The sequence below is a fragment of the Electrophorus electricus genome, chromosome 17 (genome assembly GCF_041902795.1).
Source record: "Electrophorus electricus isolate QZ-2024a chromosome 17, ASM4190279v1, whole genome shotgun sequence".
Lineage (NCBI taxonomy): Eukaryota > Metazoa > Chordata > Actinopteri > Gymnotiformes > Gymnotidae > Electrophorus > Electrophorus electricus.
Genome location: NC_137513.1, coordinates 22,278,295 through 22,304,536, shown reverse-complemented (window position 1 = coordinate 22,304,536; position 26,242 = coordinate 22,278,295). Strand labels below are relative to the sequence as shown.

Sequence of the window (26,242 nt, the reverse complement as noted above, 5' to 3'; positions counted from 1 at the left end):
ATCTGTTTTATGTACTCTGCGTTAACAACCCTACAGCCTTGTCCCAGGAGCACTGGTGTGTCTAAACATTAGCGGTTCTCTTCGCAAGAACGAGAGGCCAAAAGATAATGAAATGTTTAAGGAGTGTGAGATGAGCTCGCGCGCCGCTCATACCGGGTTTACACCGCAAAGGACATCACCGCTGACCCGCCTCAAAACAAAGAGCTCACCGCAGAGTGCATTTATGTAATAAATAATTTCATTATGATTTCATTTATGAGAATCGTTTATTAGGTCTGAAAATAACTCCAGCCACAAGGCACACTGTGTTTGTCTGGGTTTATGCTTTCCTGCATCTTTGCCGTGGAATGCGTATATGGTCTAGTGATAAATTAGCACAACTTCTAATTTACAGATTACATTAGCGTAACTCTTGGTACGGTGACCATCAGTTCAGCCATTTCTAGTGTATGCTGCAAAGTTTGTGTCCATAAGAGCTGGGGGCTATTTCACGCCCCCTCTTCCCCCACAACCCCTGGGGATGCCGGGGTGATCCGAGAGCAGCTGGCGTAGTGGAAGCTGCTTCGGTCTGTGCTGGGCTCCCGCCCCCCAAACGCCACCCCCGGTGTGGGCAGATGCTCGGTAGCCTGACTGTTGTGTCCTCTGCTGTTGTGCTGCCTTGCGACCTGGGCTGGGCTGGGCTGCACAGAGCAGTCTGCCCGTTGTGCTGGCCAGTGGGGAGCTGTGCTGGGCTGCTTTGCGGGGATTTTTCTCTTGCTGTGCCGGTGCCCTTTAAAAAGCGCCACCGCTGCTGCGGCTATTAGAGATCAGAGTGTGAAGATTAGTGCTATTACTGGCACTGGTAGCCCCTGCCTGCTATGCACTTCTACACCATCCTCTGCTCCCCTCTCCTCTCCTCTCCTCCCCTCTCTCTCTTCTCTCCTCTCCTCTCCTCTCCCCTCACGTCTCCCTCATGACCCAAAGTGCATGTCACTCTACTTTCCCCACACACGCCCCCCCGCCTACCCCAAACACACACACACACACACACACACACACACACACACACGCACACACACACACACACACGCGCGCTCGCCTCAGTGTCAGAGTAAACTCAGGCAGCAGGCAGACGGAAGGCGAAGGGAAGGACCGAGCGAATTCCCACAGAGAGCGGGAGAGCGGCGAGCCGGCGGACGGCTCCACGACCGCAGCCGCACGGGCGACAGCTTCAGGCAGCCGGCGCACGCCACGCATGTGCACGGAGTCGGATCGCAGGAGGGCGCGTGTGCGTTCGCGCGCGTGGAAGTAGGCAGAGAAAGCTGCTCCGTGCTGTACCTTATGCTGCGGCTCACTCTCTCACACACACTCGCTCTCTCACACACACTCGCTCTCTCCCTCTCTCGGATGATGACGGCGCCCGTGCCGCTCGCGATGGGGAAGCTTTGAGAGGCAGCGTTCACTCGCCCGCACACTCCGCCACGGAGAGCCGGGAAGCTCGCGGCAGCTCGGCACAGAGGCTCACGCGCCCAAGCGCGCGCGCGCACACGCTCCTTCGAGAGCGTGTCCGATGACCGACCGCGTGCGGCGCCGGCCGCGCTCACCAGGCACGACCGCGGACAGGTGAAGGACCCGCAACCCCCCTTCCCATCGCCAGACTCCTGGAAATGTCTCTCAGGACCAGTCTCGGACTCCTGTCTCCACTCCCACCAGCTCTGTGTCTGCTCCTTCTCCTTTCTACCCCTCAGCCCTCACTCCAGGGCCGGAACAAGAGCAGATGGAACAAGGGAGGTAAGTCAGAGCCTTAACAACTCCCTCCTCTGGGTCCACGTGAGATTGGATTCATCTCTGCTTGCGTAGCGGCGTTCTCTAACTTGTGCGCGTTTAAAAGTTGCCATATTGTTGTCTTCATGCGTGTCTCCCAGACCATGTCGCGGAGGACACTACTTGGACAGTGACCTCTGACCTATTAGGAGCTGTGGGTTATTATTAATGCTCCTCATCCACTGTCTCTTGGTATGTAGTTTATTGGTATGTAGTTTAACTTCCTGTTGCCAGAACTCTAAATCTAAACTGGGGCTAATACTTGGTGCTATTTCTCTCCGTGCTCCAGAAACTGTAGATCCCAAAAGTTGACATCTCGCGCTGCTTTTGCGCATTTGAGACGAGCTGCTATTTTTACTGGCTGTACCATCATCTCTGCTGTCCTGTCCCGTGCACAGACACGACTCAGCTGAACAAGCGCCGAAGGGCTGCTTCAGTTTCTCTTCAGCTTCTCTCTCGCTCTCTCTGTGTCTCTGTCTCTCTCTCTCTCTTTCTCACGGGACGTTACGGGGCGCCTCAGAAGAAGGCAGGACGGGGCCAAAGTCTCTGCCATCCTCCGCAAAACCGCACACGTGGAGGGCACGTCTTGGGTGACACTGCTTGTTGCGAAAGTGGCCCTCTCGCCCGTCTCGGCACCGCGGTTTTGGGTTAAAGTCCAGGCTCACCACACTTGCAGCAAAGTTCTTACTAATTTATGCCCCCCCCCCCACCTTTCCACAGAAGAGCGGGTCTGCATCCTCCCAAGCGCTGTCTAATCCCCTTTGTCGGATTAAGCTGAGCTCTAATCTCCACACCCGCTTCAGGGTGATTGGGGGCGGGCACAGCAGCACACCGCCTGGGGCCTGGGGGCGCGGGCCCCACAGGAGACACCCACCACCATCGCCTCACTCACCCGTCCCGCGGTCCGCCTCCTGCACATCAGGCTTGTAGGCCTCAGGTTGCTCCTACTCCCAGATTTAGTTTGCAAAGGAAGGAGCAGGTTTGGCTTTCCGTTGCGTTTCCGTAGAGTTTCCAGGGAACACTGAAAAGTTCTGCTAGTTCTCTGACAGTTTGAGAGTATCTCCACTTGTTTCCCTGCTCAGCCGTGTTTTGATGACCTGAATGTGTGATGTGTTTTTTGATACTGCGTTTCCTGTCCCCTTTACTTAAGTTTTACATATATTTGTGCAATGGTGACACAATGTTGTCAGACAACAGAAGAGCCGTAATGCACGCAGCCTTTTCTGTAAGCATAGCAGATGACCTTGGACTGTATCCATGCACGGCCGTGCGAAAGACGCAGGAATATTTCCCGCTGTTTTAGCCCATTTCTCTCGATGAGAGGAAACACATTCTGGCACCATGTCGCGTTAGTATATTAAAACATTGTAATCTATATTTTGGGAGGGTAGTGAAAATATGCCAAACCCCTATAATCTTTGGTTTCTGGTGAAATGGAGGTCAGTGACCCCCCCCACAGAGCAATTAGGCCATGTTTGGCTCAGCTGTGAGCCTGTCTGTCACACCATGGAACGCTGGCATAACGCACAGAATTACAACTCAATCGCACACTTGAAAAGGCGCAATTTCACCCACGGATATGATAAGACCTGCCCAGAATGGATACACATTTATGGATATACTGCTGTTACTGGAATGGAATGTTGCTCAATTTTACCGTGTATGCACGTGTGTGTGTGTAATTGTGTGTTTAGTCTGGTGATAGACTTCATTATCTCTTTTACTGCTGCAATATGCTCCATTTTAGCCTGCATATTTAAATTAATACGGCATCAAACGTAACGCATCAAAAAATCTTTTTAGCCATACTTTATGGATTCTACAATTATGGCTGTACATTTGGGGCGGGGGTGGGGGGGTGTTTCATTACAGACATTTTATCACTGCATGTTTTTGCTGTCGGGTTGACCAGACTGTTCAACTCTTTAATTGGCACTGCAATAGTGTCTGGGTCTCCTGTTTCAAAACTGCAGGTTTTTTTTTTCCACGTCCAAGCCAAGAAATCCTGACGGAAAGGCTTTGGGCTTCTTCCGTAGTCTGCACCACTGCTCATATTTATGTAATCTACACATACATAATGGCTGCATTTAAGCGATTCATATGGAAATCTCTAATAATGTCCATTACAATGTGCTTCACTTTCCGAGAGCAGATTGTGAATAGAGTCGGCGAGCGGAATCGGACGTCTCTCTCTGCCTCACACGCACACACACTCGCGCAGTCTGGTGAGGTGTGCAGTCCGATCCTTCCAGCTAATAGAGGTGTATTCTCATGGGCCAGCTGAGGGGGCCGGATGCAACCGGAGTCACCTCACATCACTCTCTTAAATCGCTCCCTTCACACTCAGCCTTACCGATGCCCGTTACCGTCCATCTCCGTGAGCCTTCCCCCCGAACACGCGCCCCTCTCCTCCTGGTTCCACTTTGCAATCAGGGTCCTCTTACGGAAACGGTGGGAAGGGGCAACCATGAGGCCACCCCCTCAGCGGAGAGGAACGTGGGTAATATTAAGGTTTATTATGACTTCATAGATGTGCAGTCAAATTTAATGCTCTGACTGCGTTGAGTGGGCGGCAGTATCTTGACGCCTTGGCGATGTGATATGTGGAGGAAGCAGGATGAGGGAGAAAGCAGGACCTGGGTGCTTCATTTTCCCCAGGGGGGGTTGGGGTTGGGGGGGGGGGTTGGCAGTTTCGGCCCAGCCGGCTGACGGGGGAGCAGCCGGGGTGCACTCCGGGAGGAGGGATGGCAGAGGAGCGACACTCTGTCTTCGCTACATGCCAGGCCACACTGAGGGGTCCAGGTGCAGTTGGCCAGATTTACCGAGCAGACCGAGTCAAGAAGTAATCCATGCTTCCCACGTCTGGCTGCTTCCGCAGGGCTGGGATCCTGGGAACGCCGCTGCACTCCAGCCTCAATGTCATGTGCCTGCCGACAAGAGATACTAAAAGCAAGTGGGAGAAGAATCATTTGCTTGCTGCTTTGAACGGCGCACTATCCAGAATGCCCGACGAGCTCTTGGCTACATTGGTAAATTTAATTATTCGCTCCCATTCTCTGTCGGCACGCCAACGACACTACGGCCCTCCCTCATGGGCCTGGTGGCAAATACATATGTGGCAACAACTTTTCTTATCCGAGTCCCTTTATTTCCCCAAGTTTGTTACACGTACGTGGAATTTGTGGGCATGGAATTTGTGTGCATGACGTGTTGGAAAACTCCAGCCGACGGTCCTCTCTGATGACTTTGCTGCATGGTGGACTTTGGGCAGCACAGTACGGTGTGTGCTCATGAATGTTTACCTTAATGCTGCCTTTCCGGGCAAACATGTATGCACACACTTTTATACGTACACACCTTATGGCCGGAAGTGCAATCACTCAAATGGATTAGCAGGCTGCCAGCTCTCATGCAAGATCCACATTCCAACGGAGTCTTCGGAGCGGTGAGCAAGGCAGATTAAAAAGTGGTGTTGACACATGCACGGAGGGTGCTCAGCTTACAGCTTATCTCATCCCAGGTAATTGGAAGGGAATTTTAAAACCCAAAGATTTGATTCGCAAAAGCTTTTCAAATCTGGCGTGTCAGCCACTTAGTAAAAAAAGAATGTGCGAGAGAGGGAGAGAGAGTGCATGTTTATTTAAGATCTGATGATAGAAAATGGGATGGAAAATGCCGTTTTGTATCGTGGTGGATATATTGTCGGCTGGTGGCTGGATGTATCTCGGGCTCCACAGCTACGCCCAACACCCCCCCCCCATCCCCAATGGCCTTAATGGCCACATTTCAGTCACACTCACACTAATGAAGCTGCTATCTAATTGCTGAGGAAGGTACGTCCAACGATAACAGTGTTTTATGGGGGATTCTATACTGCTGATATGACAGCAATGTGTGATGGATAACATCAGATAGGTTTTACTACCAAAGACCCTGCCTCCCAAGTCTCTCCATTAACACCCACACACCCCTGTGGCTCTCTCTTACACACACACACACACACACACACACACATACACACACACACACACACACACACACACACACACGCGCACACGCACACACATGCACACACACACTCACACACACACACACACTTACACACACAAACACACACACACAGACACACGCGCGCACACACACACGCACACACGCACACACACGCACACACGCATACACGCACACACACACGCACGCACACACGCACACACGCACACACGCACACACACACACACATACACACACACATAACTGTAACATAACTCTATATCTGTACATCTGTATATATAGATTTATACTCAATTACCTTGTTACACAACAACTGTAGATATGTTATTATACAAAATGGATCTGTACATTCTGTAGATTGTGTATATATATACCCAACCATATACATTGTACATTGTGTATATAATCATAATATACATATATTGTACATACATTGTTAATATATTTTGTACATACATAGAGTATATATATTTATCTTGCATATATACATTTTTCTCTATGCACCCCTGTTTCTCTTCCTCAGTTTGGACAGAGCACTCTCCACCATTTCACTGCGCGTTATACTGTGTATGACTATGTATGTGACGAATAAACCAAACTTGAACTTGAACATACACACACACACTCACACACACACACACACACACACACACACACACGCGCACACACACACACACACACACACACACATACACACACACACACGCACACACACACACACACACACACACCTCTGTGGCTCTCTCTTACACACACACACACACACGCACGCACGCACGCACACACACACGCACGCACACGCACGCGCGCACACGCACACACACACACACACACACACACGATATGCTTAAAGGGCTGGGTACTGCTTAGACAGCATTACAGTACAGCAAAGTGATACTGCGACTGCAAAGTCAATGTTTTTCATGGACTGTCCGTTAGAAATGAGTGAATAATTACTTGAAATGAGTAATATTTTTTACACATATTTTATGCACTGTTAAACAACCTTTCTTTACTGCCATGGTCATTCAGATCTGTCAATTATGTCATTTGCAACTTTTGCAATGGTAAACTTAAACAACAGATGTGATCATGAACGGAACCCACCCCATGACCCTGTAACATCTTCATCCTTGTTGACTTTGTAGCATTTGAATTCATGAATGTTTACTTACTGTCCCATGAACTCCACTGAGGCAGGGTGGAGTGCTCAGGGCAGGGTTATTTTCTCACATCTTTGGCTCATTTTCCTACTGGTGGCTTCCTAAACCTCGCTGATCAAATACACAAACCCTTTTGCATCAACCCTAATGTCATCCAACGGCCAAGCTATGGTGAAACGATATTGTCATCATGCCATTCCAAGTGGACATCGCCCACACCGCGTTGGCCCATGCAGACTGTAACCACACAAAGGAACCCTCGAGGAAATGATGTCACATCCAATCAGATCCATTCGCCCCACCCCTCGCTGTCGTCAGGGTAGCTGCCAGTCTCTGGACCAAAGCCACTCATCCTTCACTTTCCATCAGAACCAATGCTCTCCGCTCGGCCCCTGCTCCGAGCTCTCTCCTATGCCGTGCTCTGAGCGATGAAACATTTAAGAGAGAAGAACCTTGTTTTCTCTTTCTATTTCAGGGTCGCCATTAGCTTGAATAATGCATGTGCGCTGGGAGGAGTGGCTCCAGGTCTGCGGAGGCTAGAGAAGCAAGCTTGGATTAAATTATACATCATTATCACAGCTGGCGAGGCTCCGTTGCCTCCTCAAAGCGGTGCATGTTTCTGTCTCGTCTAATATGGAGAGCGGAGTAGTTGCCCGCGTAGTCTACGGGCTGAGCAACCAGAGAATAGGACTGGCGCCAGACGTTGGTAGGGGCGGGATGAGCTATGTTTCATATCGTGGTATTTTCCACTATACAGGTGATAACGATTCGACACGACACACCAAAAAAAGTAATAGTAAGATAAATCAGGCCTGATTATTTAATTATGAGACGGGCCGCAAACGCTGAAAAAGAGAGAGATTTATTATGGGCCAATCCAACATTAGGGTCGGCAGAACGGTCCAAGGTCAATGAACCAACACGGAGAGATTCAGTAAAACACAAAAAACAGGGAATTAAACGGGCAGACTAAACAGAAATGCGCAACGCGGAACACGGGCCAACACGACACCCGTTAGAGCAATAAACACAGTCTCAGTCAGCGTATACAACCGAGGCATATACAGTGCAGGCTTAGTGCAGACAGAAGCTTGGACTAGCAAACACCAGCCAAACGAGAAGGAAAACATGGGGCATAAACACACATTCTAACAGGACATGGGTGAAGCTAATGACAGAAGGGGAAAACCAAACGAGGCCCGAAGAAACGGAACCAGGAAGCCCCGTGGAGGACGCAAGGAAGGATCAACCCAGACAATTTATGCGCCCTGTAAAAGTAATAAATCAAAATTAATCTTAATGTATAAAGCCAAAATAGAGTGCAATGCAAAAGAAATCTTGCTTTGGTTTACTGTGTCAGTGTGTGTTTACATTTGAAGTAGAACTGAGCAATCATGAAATTAATTAAATGTTTTATAGAAACTCAAGTACTTGGGGAAATGAACATTAGTTTGCTGTGCGGTTTCAACCTTTCTCTCTTTTGTCTTTCCATTTCTTGCTCTTCTCGGCCAGAAAAGACGTCTTGTTGCACCTCCTGTTTTCACCACCTACTCAAGTGAAGCTTTCGAGTGGCGAAATAGATTGTTGTTGTTTTCATTTAGCTTACACAGTGTGTCGACGTAACCTGCACAGCATGGTTTGCTGGCCACGGGTGGAAACTCAGAATCCAAACTAATTCCGAATGGCTGACAAACCTTCCCTTTCTTTGGAGCTAATTCTTCCCCGAGGTCTGAAAAATCCATATCAGGATACTGCATCATAGCGATGCTCCCTTTAACTCTGGCATACCACCTACATGCCCCTATTGCTGTTTCTAAACACTCTTTGGTATGAAACACCTGAAGTTATTAACACATTAAAGGCTTTCAGACACCATATTGGTTGATATGTGGTTAAACATAATTCATAAACATAATGAAACAAAAGCTATAACGTGTGAGATCCATTGTGTGGACAGGAGAGGAGAGAGCAGAACAGACAGCAGAAGGAGTAGGACATGATCCTGGATGCCGATTCAGGAGACCCCGACCTCTTCTGTGAACTCCGCTCAGACTTGTTTAGTCAGAGAAAGTTTCGACTTCCAAAAGAAGCTTATAAGCTGAAAATGTGATACGCTGGTACTGAGCTACAAGGCTGAGAACACAATACGGAACCTTTCCGGTAAGAGGATTGCTCATCTCAACTCGGGCTCACTGCATGAGCTGACGAATGAAGGAAAAGATCAGGAACGTTCCTCACTATTGCATAATTAAACCAGTGCCTAAAGAGCAGGAGGGGGATGACTTTAAATGGTGCGTGACAGCCGGGAGGGGGAGTAGCAGCGCGATGTAAGGGCACAGTTGTCACGGTTATACTTCATTAGACCTGTTGGGACACTTGCATCAGCAACACGTACATGTGCAACACTGTGCCGCATACATGCATTTCCAGTGCTAGCGCTAAACGCTAGCCCCTGTAGCTCACCTGGCAGTGCATGGTGCTAGTAACCTCAAGGTCATAGGGTCAGTTCCCATGAAGCACACATAGTGCCAAATGTCTGTAAAATGCTATAAATACAAAGTAAAGTTGTGTGGGTACTTCCAGAGAAGACCTTTACTGAATATGTATTTTTAAAATATCTATCTATTGTGATCTTTAGATGTTCTTATCAGCCCTGGAGATTTTGTTGCATTATTAACAATGTCCTTATCCCACTTAATTAACCCATAAGACCCTAATTTATCCACTAATAGTCGGTAATGTTGAATTAACTTGAGGCCGTCAGTAGTGGCAATGATAGAGGAAGATAACTTCTACTACCATTTATGTTTAATATATCAAATTATCATTTGCTGTATCCAGTGCATTATTTAGTGGAGTTTAGCGGAGCAGTTTAAGATTTTATTCTAGACCATCTCTACTGAAGCTGAACTCATCATATGAACAGCGCTCTCATTCTGTCACGTCACCCAACTTTATTTAGTGTTATTTCATATACAAGTTCAGTCATTAGGAGCCATAAATCTGAGAATACAGAGAGTTCCTTCAGTGTATTATGTACTGAATGCCATTCCGTGCCATATTATTTACACTGCATAACTGATGTGTGCATTTACTTATGTCACTGTATGATTCGTAACTCAAGCTCTAAGTGCCATATGACTAGTCCGGCTCGCTCTGTGTGTGTGTGTGTGTGTGTGTGTGTGTGTGATATTTGCCTGATGAACAACAGTTGTCACCCTGCAGAGATACAATGGAAGCTAGTCATGGGCCTGTAAAAGCTAAAGCCATTAGAACTAACTTCCACAGTAGTCCATGTTTACATCGGATACAGTTCACATCTGTCCACAATTCTCTTTTCCCTGTGGCTCTGATTTTGTTTTCTCCATCGATAAAAATATACCAACGACCTCTAATATACTATGCCTTAGATCAGCCACTTCTGTTGGGCTTTGTCATCCTCGTATAGTTTGAACAGAAGAAACTTGGCTTAGAAGAAACCGCAGAACTGATCACAGATCTTGGACTGCTGGATGTTGGAGTGCGGAGTGTGACTGTAGTAATACCGTTCCTGTGTTCCTCCATCTCCAGCCGTCTGCCTCGGCAGCCTGCATGTGCTCATTGAGCTCATATTCACCGCAGCATTAGATTCCCGCGCATGTCTCCCATATTGGATCAGATTGTTTATTGTCCAATTTATCACACTTGCTTTGTCTGGCCTGAAAAATATCATCCCAAAAATATCAATCGCTAAATATGGCCGGTCTGGCACTCTGGAAATTATACATGACGAATATTAAGTAAGGGACAGCTACATATGCAAACTGCGGAAAATTCCAGAAATGGGATATGAAGAGCACGCGGCTGCTATCGAACGAAATCAGCGGGGTTTTGGGCGCAGAGCATGAGGAGCTCAGCCTGAGTCTTGAGAATGCCACGCCAATTGAGTTAATTGCATTATCTTTTCTGAAGAGTAGGGTATCGCTCGCTCAGCCAAGTCGCCCCACCGTGCCGGATGTGCGGTGCGGCTAATTGCGGCCTCCCCGGGCACCCGCAGTCCTCTCATCGGCTGTCGGGCGTCAGCGTATGCCGCGGCTCTCAGACGACAGCCTTGTCGGTTTTGAGGGATGACATGCGGAGGCCGGATTAAGAGTTTAATGACTGGTAAAATTGTAGCACCCATGCTCAAGGTGACCCCGCTGAGGCAGAAGCTGGAGTCTGTGGCGGGGCGACGGTAATCTGTCCTGCCTCCCTCGCCCGATAGCTGTCACCTGCACCATGCATTGTCACCAAGGCCCAAGGCATGTAATTACACTTTTATTGGCTTTTAAGAAGACTGCACCATTCATCCACAGATGAGCCCCCTCTCTGAGCCATGACGCAGAGTGTGTATAGATCATACTTACAGACCAAACCTAGGATACCTAGGTTAAAGGAACACTCTTTCACTGAATAACCCAGTAGGCAGACTTTGCGTTATAGACTTTTTTGGTCATTTTAATTGGTCACATGACTGTTGTCAAGTAATTACATAATAATGCATTGCAAACATATACGTTTTTACAAAAAAGCTATGCAAAATGAACAATATGAAACTACATAGTAGAAACTGGTAAAAATATCCCCTTTACATATAAGGATGTACTGCCTGAGACCCAGGGCACAGCTTGTACTGAGAAACACATTTCTGCACCACATGTTATCATCTCCAGCGCCGTCTGTGGATAGCCATGTTGTGTGGAGCCCTTTTCCGGTGCGTTGTTTACACCGGGCACCCCAGAGGTTCGCGTAGCGCCTCTGCTTTGTGAGTTCCGAGCAAGCATTAGAGGAACTACCTGAGAGGCAGGGTTCACCGACACAGCTGGGCTTGACACCATTAGACAGGGTGACGCATTAAAGTTCTGTTCGCTGTGTAATTTGTTTTGGCTGTCAGGGTGATGGATGTCTCGCTCGCCAGCACTTCCTCTGTGTGCTACAGGAAATAAATAAATAATGTGGCAAAACACAGGACTCCTGGACATAGTTAAATGCACTTCAAAACATCTCGGAGAAGACATTTGTTTTTGGCAAACAAGGCATTTTTTCCTCCGTGGTGGTTAATTGGTGTGGATACCGGTGGAGTGGCTGGTGCATGTGGTAATTACAGGTGAAGGACTAATACAGCAGAAGGATGGAGGACAGGGATCCTGAGGCTGGAAGGATGGAGGACAGGGATCCTGAGGCTGGAAGGATGGAGGACAGGGATCCTGAGGCTGGAAGGATGGAGGACAGGGATCCTGAGGCTGGAAGGATGGAGGACAGGGATCCTGAGGCTGGAAGGATGGAGGACAGGGATCTCGGGGCCGGGCGTAGCGCAGCCTTGAGGGGCAGAGGGTTACAGGCTCTGAGATCAGGATAACTTTCACTGGATCTCAGTGCACAGGTGCACGCACGTGTGTGTGTGTGTGTGTGTGTGTGTGTGTGTGTGTGAAGGGGAGTGGGCGCTATGTTGTGGCAAGGGTATTTATCACCTGCCACTCTCCCTGGGTTCCTGTGACACCTCACCTTCACAGCACCTTAAGTGCCACAGACCCCTCCCACACTAGGACTTATTTCTCCTGATGGTTTGTCCCCTGTTCTGCACACAGTTGTTAAACTGGATCCGGTCTGAAACCATGTTGTTGGGCTCTTGAAGGTGCCAGGCTTTTGTGAGCTATAAGGTCGTCCTGTTGTTTGGTCCCTTCTCCACCTATTGTCCTCTGTGCAAATCCAGGAGGAATTGAACTCGTTCACTTTTACCATCGCAGCACAGCTATTGTAGCTGACATAAATCAGTAGAATAAAGAGTATTGCTGTATTGTGGATGAACCGGATGACAGAAAAAAAAAAAAAAAAAAAAGAGACCGATTTGGTTATTGTGGGTGGAAGGTTGCAACTGAATCCCAGCGGCGCATTCCAGTCAGCGGGTCAAGGGCATGGCTCTCGACAATGGCCGGCACTGTGGAATAATGGAGAAGCAGGCAGGCTTTAAACATGAGACTGGACACGTAAAATGGATTGCAGCTAGCCTTGAGCAGCCCTGGCCTTGCTGTTAAAAGCTGGCGACATCAGATAGGACTGATTACGCTCTTCTCTGTACTTTTGGATCTTTTGGACCTCGCCTTTGCCTTTCGCCTCGTGGGTCATTTCCGTACACGACACTAGTGAAATACTGAGCAAAGTCCCCCAAGAGACGGCGCACGGCGTGTATTCAAATCCCTCCGATGTTAAAGAGGTAGCTCTTCGATGGATACTTTGAATCTACCACCGGGCTTTAAAACAGACGGTGCCCGATGTCGGCAGGAGTGCCGGGAGGTGGGAAGCCCGCCCCGGTTATGGATCTGGGTCTCGGTCCAGCGACTGCCCAGCTCTGTCTGGCACCGACAAGGAAGACATCCCAGACCCCTCCGTGGCATCTGCATAACACGGATGCTGGGAAGGAGCTTTAGTTTCTTGTTTTCGGAAAGTGCAGGTTATTCCACGTCATCCCATCACATATGCGATATACAGTATGGAATGATCAAGGTCGACTTCTCTCCCAGTAACAGCGTTCCATTAACCACAACGGTCTTTCCACCTCTGTGTTTTATCCTGCAGTGAATTAGCTACAGACATGCTCAGAAATACTTTGTCAGAATGTAAAGGCAAGTGACTGGCTCGGTTATAAAAACGCAGGAGGAGATATCTTGCATGCGTGATCACTGTGAGGATGAGAGGAGCTTTTAATCTTCAACAGGCAGTGTGTAAGATGTTTGTTTGCCTATCGAGTAATAGTTTTCTGATACAACATATTGGATTGATCTGTCTGCAAAATCTGACCTTTATGGCATGAACAACAAGATCTCTGATTCAGACATGCTGATGAAAGCGGAAAGCAGATGAAAAGTGCTGTCACACATCTTCAGCGTGCCTTCTCATGTCATGACGTGTTTTTTCTTTCTTCTTCCTAGCTGAAGGCAGACACACGTGTGTCTGCTGTGTCAACCCCACCCTGACACGGCTTCTCGACATGACGGAGATAACGCATGACGACTGAACCTTTCCTTCCTCTGTTCCATCGAGCTCGAGATAAAATCTTATTTATCAGCTACAGCGTCGTCGTTTCTCCGATAAGAAAGCGCAGCTCTGCAAGCACCTTCTGGAAGCGCCGGGGCTTCTGCGGATGTGCAGGGCCGCCGGCGCAAACACCTTTTGGCAGGGCAGAACAGAACACGCGAAACAGCCCGATTTTCAGTGACTGCACAGACACCTCAGCTAGTGCAAACTGGCACGTGTCAAAAACGGATCGTGCCGTGATCTTCTCATTCGTTCTCAGAGCGGCCTATTTAAGACATGACTCGCCGTTCTCGAATGATCAAGATTTATCTAAGCGTTAAACTCAGAGAGAAAGGGCTTCGACTCCAGTCTATGCTCAGTTTTGCCCTGCTTTCACGTTGCTTTTGAGTAAAAGGATGGGGCGAGGTTACCCTAATCGCAACATGTGGCCCGAGCAGACTTAAACTGTGAAAGGATTTCAAAGATGCGATACGGTAGACCCCAAATGCATACGTAATTAAAGGTACCATTTATCATCTATTAGGATACATACATCTGCAAGCCTTACAGTGCCCGGCGTGTCGGCTTTTTCCTCATTAAGTCTGCTCCACTGTAGCCCGTTTTCCGTAGCTGCAGATAAGCAGGGGGCAGAGGGCACCGGACTGCTCCTCGGATGGTGCAGCCTGGCTATACCTGCACGCTGTACACACTCTGCATGGCAAATAAATGTCCCTCGGGGGCCATGAAAAGCTGAAGGAGCCCATCACTCCGCATAAAGCGGGGGTCCGCAGAGAAAAAGCGGGCCGGCTGCATTTTGACGGGTGTCCTCAATCTCAGCCGAGCACGAGTGGCTGCTGACTGGCGTTGTGCAAAAACAGCACACCCTGATGGTGCTGTTTGCGTGGCAATTACTCTGCCGGATGTTTTGAAAGGAGGCCAAAATCCTTGGCACTTCCCGGGATTGCCTAAATAATGCACCGAATGACACTTCATTAATGGAGACACAATCTCTCTGTTATCAAAGTGAATTTATAACGAGGCAACAACCAATTAACGCATCTACTGAGCTTCCCATGTAATGTCTCCTGAAATACGGACTGATCGCCGGCGAACTCTCCGGCTCACTATCGACAGAGCTGTGCTGGCAGCACTATGCAGTAAGATGGTTAGCTGATTTCAGATCAGGCACAGACGTTAGAGGCTGGCAGACGTTAAATGCCACTGGAGACTCAGACCAGGCTGTAAACACACAGTAAACTATGTAGGTCAGAAAAAAAAAAATAGGTCAGAGTGACTTTCCCTAAATTTTTAATTATATGGCATAGTTTGGAAGGCGTGTGCCTTAAAACCTTTTACAATTGCTGTCATAATCCCATAGACACAATCCAGGGACATAGATGTCTTCAGTGGGATATATAAATCCCATAATTATCTAATATAGTTCTAAGATCTATTGGCAGGGCTATTGATCCAATTGTGATATAGATATTATTTTCCACTCAGAGATTACACCACAGATCATGTTAAAACTGTACCAGACCTGGCTCTTTTGATGCTGGCATCTTAATTTTCACCGCAGTGGGTACTAACTTCTTAAGATTCCCCCAATATGAGTTCTGAATTACAGTGAATAAGAGGTCTGCTCGGCAGAACCAAGCCGGCATCACACGTATGAACATTAGGATGTATAAAGATAGGCAAAGATGAAGAGCTCCATACTGAGTTCAAAGCTAGCTGGAAGCTGACTGGTGCTCCCCCAATTCTTCCTGAACCGGAGGAGGGAAGGAGCATCGCCAAAGCCGTGGAAGCGGCAGAGAGCTGTGGGAAAGGCTACCTGATCATTAATAATTCAGATCTAAGCCTTGCATGCCTGCGTGTGGGCAGACAAAGGAAAGCAGTTCGTGCGCGTTTGCTCGGAAAAGAAGCTGAGCGAAGCCAGCGAGAAGAAAGGTTCTTATTCATCTCCTGCCGAACCTGGTGTTTGCCTTTACACGGCCCCCCCTGCTGGCACGTGCTCGCCACAACACCCCACTGTCCCCCTAAGGGCAGGCGTTTAAAGCAGACTGTTGTGGCAGGGAACGTGGTAGGGATGGAGAGGAGGAGTGTTTTTTTGGTTTGTTTGTTTTGTTTTTCATATGATTTTGTTTTTTTTAGGGAATGATGTTGCTGCGCCTGTGTTATTGTGCACTCTGCGTCACGCGGCCTCTTGATCTCCATCTCCCAGACAGATTTATCGGGCTTGCCCCGAAAGTGGGCCCCTACGCGTCACCCCACACTGCAGAAACAGTGCGGCTCCAGATTAGAGCAGCCTGCCGGTTTTATCTAACACTGCTGCTTTTCCCCCAGTGGGAGTGAGTGAGAGAGAGAGAGAGAGAGAGAGAGAGAGAGAGAGGGGGGGGGGGGGGAGGGAGGGAGAGAGAGAGAGGGAGAGAGAGAGAGAGAGAGGGAGAGAGAGAGAGAGAGAGGGAGAGAGAGAGAGAGAGAGAGAGGGGGAGGGAGAGCGAGGGAGGAAGTGGTGTTATGTTTATCTCATGCTTCAGATAGGAAAAAACTCAAAGTATTTTCCTTCTCTACCAAGGGTCAGTGTGGCTTGCTTTCAGTTGGGTGCTTTTCTTATTAAAGAACAAACCACTGTTCTGGGGGATTTTATGTGCAGGTTTGAAGGTATCATTCTTCAAAGAGCGCAGCCGGTCTGGGGTGAGGGAAGCTGAACTGGGGGGGGCTTCAGACACATCATTGGACCCTCGTGTTTTCTGTTTCTATTGCTGGCCACAAGCTGCGCATAGCACGGGCAGTTGAATTTGTAAGGACGACAGGAAACATCCATGAACCGTCGATGAAGAGTAGCGCAGAGAAGAGAAACCCCACAATTCGGGTCTCCGTAAAACTTGGTAAATAAAAAGTAAATAAAAGGCGATTTGGTAAATAAAAGGTGAAGCTGATCTCGCAAAGGGGCATCGGGGAGAAAAAGTGTCCAATATGCCTGTGGGCATCTCGCTCTCTTTGAATACTTTGATGGTGCTATTATTCCAATACTGTGTTGAAATGAACAGATAACTCCTCAGAGATTGCTTATCACAACATTGGTTAACTGAATATCACAACAATTGTCATTAGTATTAAATAATGAGTTAACTCAATAACGTCTGTACGAGACAGTGAATAAAAGGTACGTGACAGTTTGACTAGACAGTTTCTTGTTTTCTGGGTTTTCCGAGGCCCCCACTCTGCAGATCGGACTCTTTCTTCGCTTGTCCATTCAGCGATCAGCTGAAGTGTCCTGATTGACTTTCTCTGTCCGCCCCTCCTTTAGCGCACGCCGGTGATTGACAGCCCGTATTATCCGTTAGCCCTGCTGACTCCAGCCAGGCTGGTGGAGGTTAGCGCGGCTTCCGCCTCTGCTGTCTCCTCCGGCCTGCAACCGGGGCCTGGACCGGAGGAAAAACTGCCACCAGGGAGTCTTATCTCCTTCGCTTTCTGTGCTCTCCATAATGAAGGAGCCCCTCGATCTCCCGGCTAATTGCTGGAGGACGCTGACTTGTGCTGCTCCAATCTTTCCTTTCTCCCAGGAAATCTCTGACTGGCTGCTAGCTGCAGGAATCTTATCTCTTATTCTGCCTCAAGCCCTGGATGACTCTACTTGCCTTTAAATGTAAAACTGCAGCATTTTCTAGAAAACGCATTTCATTACTGTATATGTGTTTTTCTAAATAGTTGTTTGTTTGTTTGTGTGAAATGCATGCTTCTACACTAAGATGTAGTGCAAAAACATCCTCCCATATGCTTTCAAAGAGCTGTAGGGGTTATGATACTGCATTTACACAGCCTACACTGCTTTCCCTCTTACAGTGCCACCCTCCTCCAAAAACCCTCCACCCTGCTTCCCCAGGCGCAGATGTCCTTCAGTCTTATCTCCACCATTGGCCAATCAAACGTGACCACATACTGCTATCACCTCACCATAGGACAGCAGTCACAGGAACTCACACCTGGTGCAACACTGATTTATAGTACCACATAACAACTGACCATTTGTGCTGGGGTAGCGCAAGTGTGATCACCCTTACATCTGTAAGACCACAGATGTGCTCCACAGTGGGGGCAGATTAGAGCAAGATTTCACAGACCACAGTTTGGCCTACAGGGCACACAATGAGATGGAAAAAATGTTTTGAGAAATATACTGCTAATAAACTATTGGTGCTCTTCAACAGATTATGTCCATTTTATGTTAATACCTGGTAAAGAATAGAATGCATCTGATCATATTTGTCTAGATTTTTATTTCCCAGAAATACACTGTGGATGTCATGTGTAGATTGCTGAAGGTGCACAGTACCAATTCAAGCAGACAAACTTTGGATGCTAGTGCTAAGATGCTAGCGGTTCAGTGATTTTCAATATTTTATATTAGAAATTGTTGTTGAGAAGCTACTTCCTATGGGAGATTGGGAGTTTTGCAACATAGCTTACGTGTCTTAGGTTAGAGCATTAAGTGCTCACCACTGGTTGTAGAGGGGGAGGGGCTATATTGATTGTTGGTTTTGCGGCTCGATCATTCTGCTAAGCCTGGTCAAAAACAAACAACAAACAAAAGTGAATGAGTTGAATTAGCTGTGACTAAGCAGGATCTCCAAACTGTCCTGGACTTCATCCTGTGTCTGGAGTTGAGCAGGCCTAACTTAGAAGCATTTCACAAAAAACACACACACACACAAAACCCCCAAAAGTAAACACTGAAAATTGCAGTACATATTTTTTTGGACCATGCCACTGGAATTTTCCAATTTTCCATTGGAAGACTGTGCACATCATGGGCTCAGTTTCAGAAGCTGTATATATGCACCAGAGAAGCACCTTACATGTGGTAGGGAGGTCCACTCAGCAGCTGTGCTCACCGTCTCACGTCATGTACGATCGCTGTACAAGTTCTCATGTGCCTACTTGAGGAATCAGAGGACATGCCTATAAAGTTACCTCGCAGTAGCTCACACTTCCCAAATGTCGAGGTACCTGGCGAAAGCTGAGATGTCATGTGTAAACAGCATCGATGCAGGATCACTGCAGGAACTCTGGACTGTAGGAGATGGCTAACAGGTTAAAAGTAGATGTTCTAGTTTGTGTGGAATTTCATAGCACTAGAAAATCATGACACTAAAAATACCTGTGCCAGATTTCTCTTTGTTGGTGGCATCATGCTTCAGTACTTAGAAAACTTGTCATTAAGTTCAGAGAACTTCACTGCGGTACTTCTGTTTTCTGTAGCTGACTAACAGGTAGACTATAGTTAGTAAAGTTTAGCAATAGTTTTTTCAAGACCACTGATTTCCCCAAGGCTGCTATATGCGCTTGAAGCTGTACATTCTAACATTAAAACTGAATGTACAAAAATAGAAGCAATAATCTAAAGTGCCTCCATCATGCCTCTAACATTTCTCATGTGCCTCTAACGTGCGCCTAATGTACCTCAGCATGTGCCTCTAACCTCAGCATGTGCCTCTGGCATACCTCAACATATGTCTCTAACGTACCTCTAATGTACCTCAGCATGTGCCTCTAACGTACCTCTAATGTACCTCAACATGTGCCTCTAAAGTATCTTTAACATACCTCTGGCGTACCTAAACATGTGCCTCTAATGTACCTCAGCGTGTGCCTCTAACGTGCCTCTGGCGTACCTCAGCACGTACCTCAGCATGTGCCTTTAATGTGCCTCTGGCGTACCTCAGCATGTGTATGAGTGTATGAGGGTCACACCTGCCTGGATCTCAGTTCTTCTGGAACTCTCATCCTCCAGAACACACATAGTTTTGAACAAACCATCTTAACCTGTTTTTAATGCTATTCCATTAATTATCTTGAGATTACTGTGGACAAAGGACAAAAATGATGAATAATATCCTTTAATATTTAATATATGCTACATATGCAAAGTAGAGCTTGCTGCTATCAGTCTTGAACAAAGCGATGTCCCTGTAGTTGCAGTAGCTACATAGGTACGGGGCGCATAATTGAATGAGACTGTTGCATAAGGGAGGACTTTGCAGATTAGGGCCCAACGTTAAGGTAAAACACACTGTGTGCATGTAACCAATTAAATCCAGAAAAGTTCATAAAAAGGGTGATCCCTGATTAATTTTTCTATCATTTGATGTAGACCTAAATGCCCACAGGTCGATCTAGTTTTATCGTTGTCAACCAGCTGTTAGAAGCCCGGCCTTGTTTTCACATATCAAACAAATTTCACACATTTGGGATTTACCTACTTGCTATTATGATGCAAATCAAGTCGGCTACTCTTAGCATATTGATTTGTTCATACTCTCATAGAGAACTGAAATCGAGATTATGTCAAAACACGTTTTCTGATGAGATTATACTCTTTGTCTGTGATCCTTTCATGGTATTATGTGGGAGTGTGTGTGTGTGTGTGTGTGTGTGTGTGTGTGATGTTCAGCAGTAATAATTAACTAAAATACACTCTTAAGTCTGGATAATGCAGCTCTTAATTACATGCTATAGTTGGTACCTTAAGGCATGCTGTGGTCCTAGCAGAAGTGTGTCTGCGGTAGCCCAGTATAATGAAAAGTGGTGTGTGTGAAAGGCTACTGTATACATCCCAACGATTTGGCTCTACTAATGCAGCTCTGTTGAATATAATCTATGTTTGGAAAGCTCTCTGCTGCTCTTAATCAAGTTTAAGATGGATTTATTTTGTTTGATGTTAGCACCACAGCCTTTTTGTAATGGAAAATGTAAATATTATTACCGTTAAAATAATTATTTTGATGTCAACAGTGTGATCTGGATGTATATCAGCGGATTTGATGTATTGTGCAACCATAGCTTCTCCACCCCCCACCCAACCCCCCCATCTTGCCAGGATAAACATTCCTCTCTCCTCTGGGTTCTAATTACTGAGAGGAACTCTTTGTGCCTTGCAGATGTGTCTGTGGATATCTGTGTGTGTGTGTGTGTGTGTGTGTGTGTGTGTGTTTGTGTGTGTGTGTGTGTTTGTGTGTGTGTGTGTGTGTGTGTGCGTGTGCGTGTGTGTGTGTGTGTGTTCAGTCTGAGTGAAAGCCTAGCATGCTTCCTCTACCCATGACACGGGCATCGCTGTAGAATCAGGTTTATGATAAAACTTCTCCCACTGCTACAGATGTGGTAGTTCTGAGTGCTGTGGAAACTCTACAGTGCTTCTTGGACATCAGCAAGGCCAGTGTCACGCAGAACACACTAATCGGTTCAAACACTCCAGTTTCACAGCGTTCTGCACAGGCTGAAGACGACTGTGCTCAAAATGCCATTTCTCTAGGTCATTTCTCTGTCATTTCTCTGCATTCCTCTGCATTTCTCGATGTGATAGGAGGTTTTGTTTGTTCTGTTTTTGGCTTTACTGGATTTTATTCACGTACTGTGATTGGAAACATGTAAATAGGGCAGTATTTCCAAATCCGTCTTCTAACAATAAGCTTGAAAGGTGGATTACATTCTATGCATGGCAACTTTTTCCTTCTGTAAAACAAGCAGCTTCCCCATTTACCATTTCAAAGGTGGTGTCTGGCCCCTCCCTTTTGACGCCAAGGGCCCGACACATTGGATCAAACCTTCTGAAGACTGCAGACTGCTTGGAGCGCTGCTGCTCATCGATAAAAACAAAAAGATTTAGTTTTGCAGCACTTCCCTTTAGCAGTCGAAGCCTTCTGGACAGACCATGCATAATCAAATTATATCTGCAAAGACTGTGTTTTATTGCCGTTGTCTAAATCTACTTAGATATTCACTTCTCTCCCCAGTATGAGGTCTGTGCTGTATCATAAACTGAATTATAGTTACAGATCACGCCATAAGATGAGTATAACAGCCTCCCTTTGCACTTGCCGTTTGAAATCGAGTCCTTTGTGTCCCTTGTGGTGTGTTTCAGACGTCGGATCATGAAAGCTATAGTGTGACGTTGGTATGAAGGTGGGCATCTCATGCCACGTGACCTTTGCATTTTACTGCGTTCCCGTAAATGGAGACATTTGCTGTCGCATGCCATTCCTTCCTCCTCTTCTCCGCCTGTGGTTCAGGTGTAGAAGCCGGATGCTCTTCTGCACAGGGTAGCGCGAGCAGTCCATCAGGGAAAGTGCTGAGCACGGGTCGCCGCGCTTTGCTGAGATGCCACTTCTCCGTATCCGAGCAACCGGGTGCCATTCCAGCTGCAGTCGCGCGCTGGAAGAGTCAAATGGGCCGTTCGAATTTTCAACGCTTGCGTTCGTTCAAAAATGAGTGTTAGGGAGGACAGCTTTGCTCATACTCATTCTAAAGTGATAACACTTACCTCGGCTCGGGAAGCGTGTCTGGGCAACAGCGGGATGCAAATCCCAGTGGCTTTTAGTTAGGTAGGCGTCACAGTGCGATTGGTTCAATTAATATAAAAAAAAAAAGTTGCAGTATCTTTTGAGCTGCTTGCATACGCGCACACACGTCCCTCTCCTTTTCCAATACACTTGAGATGATTTGTTTTAGCCCAACCGACAACCCCCGTCTCAGATCTTCCCATCGCTCGGATGAGGCGCCGTTGCCTACTGTGATTATCTTCAGAGAGAAAGAGGGAGAGAATGGAAAAAAAAATGAGTAATGTTCCAGAAAGCCTGGAATTAAATTGCTTAATTATGCATCCTCCGTACATTAATCTTTCATGATTTGGGAACTACCACTGTCAATTATAGAAGCCTGCGAAATACAGCTTGCGTGTTACAAAACTTGTGTGTAAGGAGCGTCGGAGGAAGAAAGAGACCTGGTGAGCCAAAATGCAGCTTCCAGTTGATATTAGGCTTTAGAAACCACATATTGTTATGAAATCTCACTGGTCTCCTCTCCTCTCTCTCTCTCTAACCGAATTGTCATTAACAGTTAAATGGCAGGCTGAGTTTGCAGGCTGTGATGGGCATAATTACCTGATGAAATGTTAATGTGCAGGGGAGGAACCCATCACAGGAACAGCATGAGCTAAATGGTGCAGAAGGGATCTCTGCCTAAGATCCACTGATGTGTGTGTGCGCACAGGCAAGGGTCATGGTTGTGTGGGTGTGTTTGTGTGTGTGTGTGTGTGTGTGTGTGAGGGATTCAGGGCAGGGTTATTCTTTGATCTTTCATATGACACCTCTTCCATTAGGGCTGTGTGATCTGTTGTACCAGCAAATCCATTCGGCTAGAAATGAGCACCCTAAACCCCTAATATACCAGAAACCTCCCAACGAGCTGGAGCTGCGAAGCATGCTGGGCTGGCGCGTGCCGTGCAGAAAGGCCTGTTCAGGGAACAGCCAAACTGGAGAACCACACTGTTACCCCAAGTGCATTAGAAAGTCCGTCTGCTTGTAGACGCCCACAGAGTAAAACAGATGAGGTGTGCGATCGATGTGAAACTCGATGCTGCCGTGTCTTTCACAGCCCAGCGCGAAAGGTTTAAACGCGCTTGCCAAGACTAAATAGGCTTGTTTCCTTTCAGTGGCCTCTCCTAGACAGCTCATCTCTCAGGCGCATGTTGACTGCTGTGGGGAGATATACCGCGTGCTGACCATGCGCGGTGGCGGGTCGAGCCCCTGCAGAAAGAGGTCAGTCGTGTGGCTCCCGCCGGGGCGGTCTGCACTCTGGCAGCGTGTCCGCTTCCGGAACACTCCACAACAAAGAGCCTGACTGAGGCCAAGACCCGCCGAGGCCGTCGAGGGACCCACACTGCCAACAACGCCACACACACGCACACACACACATACTACAGTCACAGGCATGTTGCACGAGGCAACTGGGCAGTCCCGGGAGGGCCCTTTGGCCCGTCATCTGACAGCGCCCCACCGTCGCAGTGAGCAGATGCCCGTGGTCTGCGGCCAAACAGATGGGCGGGCGCGAGCGTCTTTGGCCGGGGCCCACGGGTCCCAGCCGAGGCCTGGGGCTGTCAGCGAGGTGGGCGCCGAGATAAATGAACAACGCGCAGGGGGGTGGGGTGGATTACAGCGCCGAGCGGGGCCAAGGGCGGGGAGCAGCTTACGCCCAGGCGGTCTTGAAAAGGTGAAGCGTGTGGAGGTCAGCGGGGGACACCTCCCTCGCAGCTATAATCCTCACCCTTGGACAGGCGGGGCGCGGCCAAGCAGGAGGGTTCAGGGAGAGGAGGAGCCCAAAGACCCTGACTGCATTTTAAGGGCATCATGGGAAATGCATGAAGGGTGGAGAAACATATATAAATTTTAAAAATTTGGTGCCACATGAATAACATAAACTAATAGAAAATGTTTTCCCATTTTTTCTTCATAAAACCATAGCTTTATTTATGTTGAAAGCAGTAACTTGGAGGCTTCCATTTTGTGGGTCATGATGTAATCTTACATAGTGTCATTTCAGCATTTGCTTGACACAGGGTAACAGAAATCGCCACTGCTTCGTCTGCGTCTTAAATGGTGACTGTTTCACCCCACTGGCCTTCTGGCTTCCTCTGAGATGTGGTGTTAGCAGAGGACAGGATTCGCTTCCCCCTGTTATCCTGCCCTGGAAGTTTCCCAGATCACTGACTCCAACATCCCTGTGATTAGCGCAGTGCTAGCATAAGAACCCACTTAGGCTGACCGTGACGCCACGCCCGAGTAAACAGTCAGCCTCGAGCGCAGATGCATCTTCCCTCGTTCCTACGGCGTGCGTTCCAATCATGCCTCGCTGCCTCCGAGTGGGCAGGCTGGCATACTTGCGCCACGCAAGTTGAGTGGCTTAGCGGCTCCGAGCGGGGCGAGGAGGGGCGCTTGCAGCACGTGACTTAAGAGCCGGCCATACGGATGGGATTGGGGTGCAGAAGAGCTTGAGGAGGGCAGCCGTAATTAGACAGGAGGGCCCTCCAGAGTGGCGAGATGGAACCCAGCCATCCGCTCATGGATCACAGGGACCCGCTCGGTGACATCACCTGTGTGCGGGGGTGTGGCTGCTGGCGACAAGTGGTGATTTAAAAGTTTCATGAATTCCTTACAGTGGCTGGGTTCCGATGTATGGAAGGGTGGCTCCACCGTGCGGCCCACCCGAAGCAAACGTTCCCGGCTTGCCACAATGACCCTGAACGCAAGCGTTTAGATCCATCACAACTTTCTTGTTAATTGCTAAGGGGGAGTCTGTAGCAAACTGTGGGAATATATTTGTGAAAGAGCCACAGTGCAGAGGAGTTCCAAACTCCTGGTGGTGTAGTGGGACTAGTTAAACCATGTCTTGCCGCAAACTCTGTATTAAACATCATATCACTACAGCCTTGACTATAGATTTCTGTTTTGGATGTCTTCCCTGTATATCCGAATTATGCAGGCTGGTGACTGAATATCAAGGTAAAATATCTGATGCAATAAATCCACTCCTTTGACATGATAATATAACACTGAGGCATGAACTTGAATTCACAATCATACTTTATATACTTAGAATATTCCTTTGTTTCCACAGTAGGATAGGAGAGAAAAGAAGCCAGGAGCATCCATCCTTTGTGATTTGCCTAAACATCACTACCCTTCCCCGGTACGCCGTGCCTCACATTCTGATATAAGCTTTGGAGGAGGTGGGTAAAGTTTCACAAAGGCAGCGACATGTGGCCGAGTCCTGTTTGAGTCCGTTTTCCTGTGTAGGTCTGGTCTTGGATTAAACACCCACCTCACAAATCTCGTGGGATCATTACGGGGAATTTTTCAAGATGATCTATTGCTCACCGCTACTACTACTGTGTTACGGCAAAGGGCTGCACCAGTGACTCGCATATAGAGTCCTGGCAGAGGCATGCATCTCGGACCTTGTCTGCTGAACTGGCTAAACGCACTTTTCTCTCTCCAGCAGATTCTCATTCACATGTTTGCAGCTCCCTCACTCACGCCCATGCTGAACAATCGCCCCACGTGTGTTTACCGCCGGTCGAATCCGTCTCATCTGGAAGCCGGGCGGTGCCCTCCTGCTGCCTGGACACTACACGTAATGAAACCGCAACATCACCTGTCGCCGGGGCGGGAGACGGTGCTGCTCCAACGAACCCCCCTCCCATGGTAAAAGCCGTCACACTTCACACTTCATTATGGCCAGGCGGGGTGGAGAAGGCACCAACCCACGGAACGGAGAGGGCACCGCCCGCCTACGGCCGTTATGGCTCGAGTTCGCGCCCTTCCCACAATGCACTGTGTCCTAATGCAGGGAAACACGCCAACTGATCTGCACGGAGGCCTGGCTGTGTAGTTATCCAT

At 47.9% G+C, this 26,242-nt stretch overlaps 1 protein-coding gene across 11 annotated transcripts in view; it reads left to right on the top strand.

Annotated features, from left to right (window-relative positions):
- Positions 1 to 1,150: 1,150 nt before the first annotated feature.
- The window catches only part of robo2 (roundabout, axon guidance receptor, homolog 2 (Drosophila)), a 262,803-nt gene continuing 237,711 nt past the window's right edge, over positions 1,151 to 26,242 (top strand). For all 11 annotated transcript variants that reach the window (XM_035534283.2, XM_035534279.2, XM_035534284.2 and 8 more), the window contains exon 1: positions 1,151 to 1,770. In XM_035534283.2, coding sequence (XP_035390176.1) covers positions 1,647 to 1,770 — 124 coding nt within the window. In that variant the 5' untranslated portion in view covers positions 1,151 to 1,646. The remainder of the gene's footprint in view (positions 1,771 to 26,242) is intronic.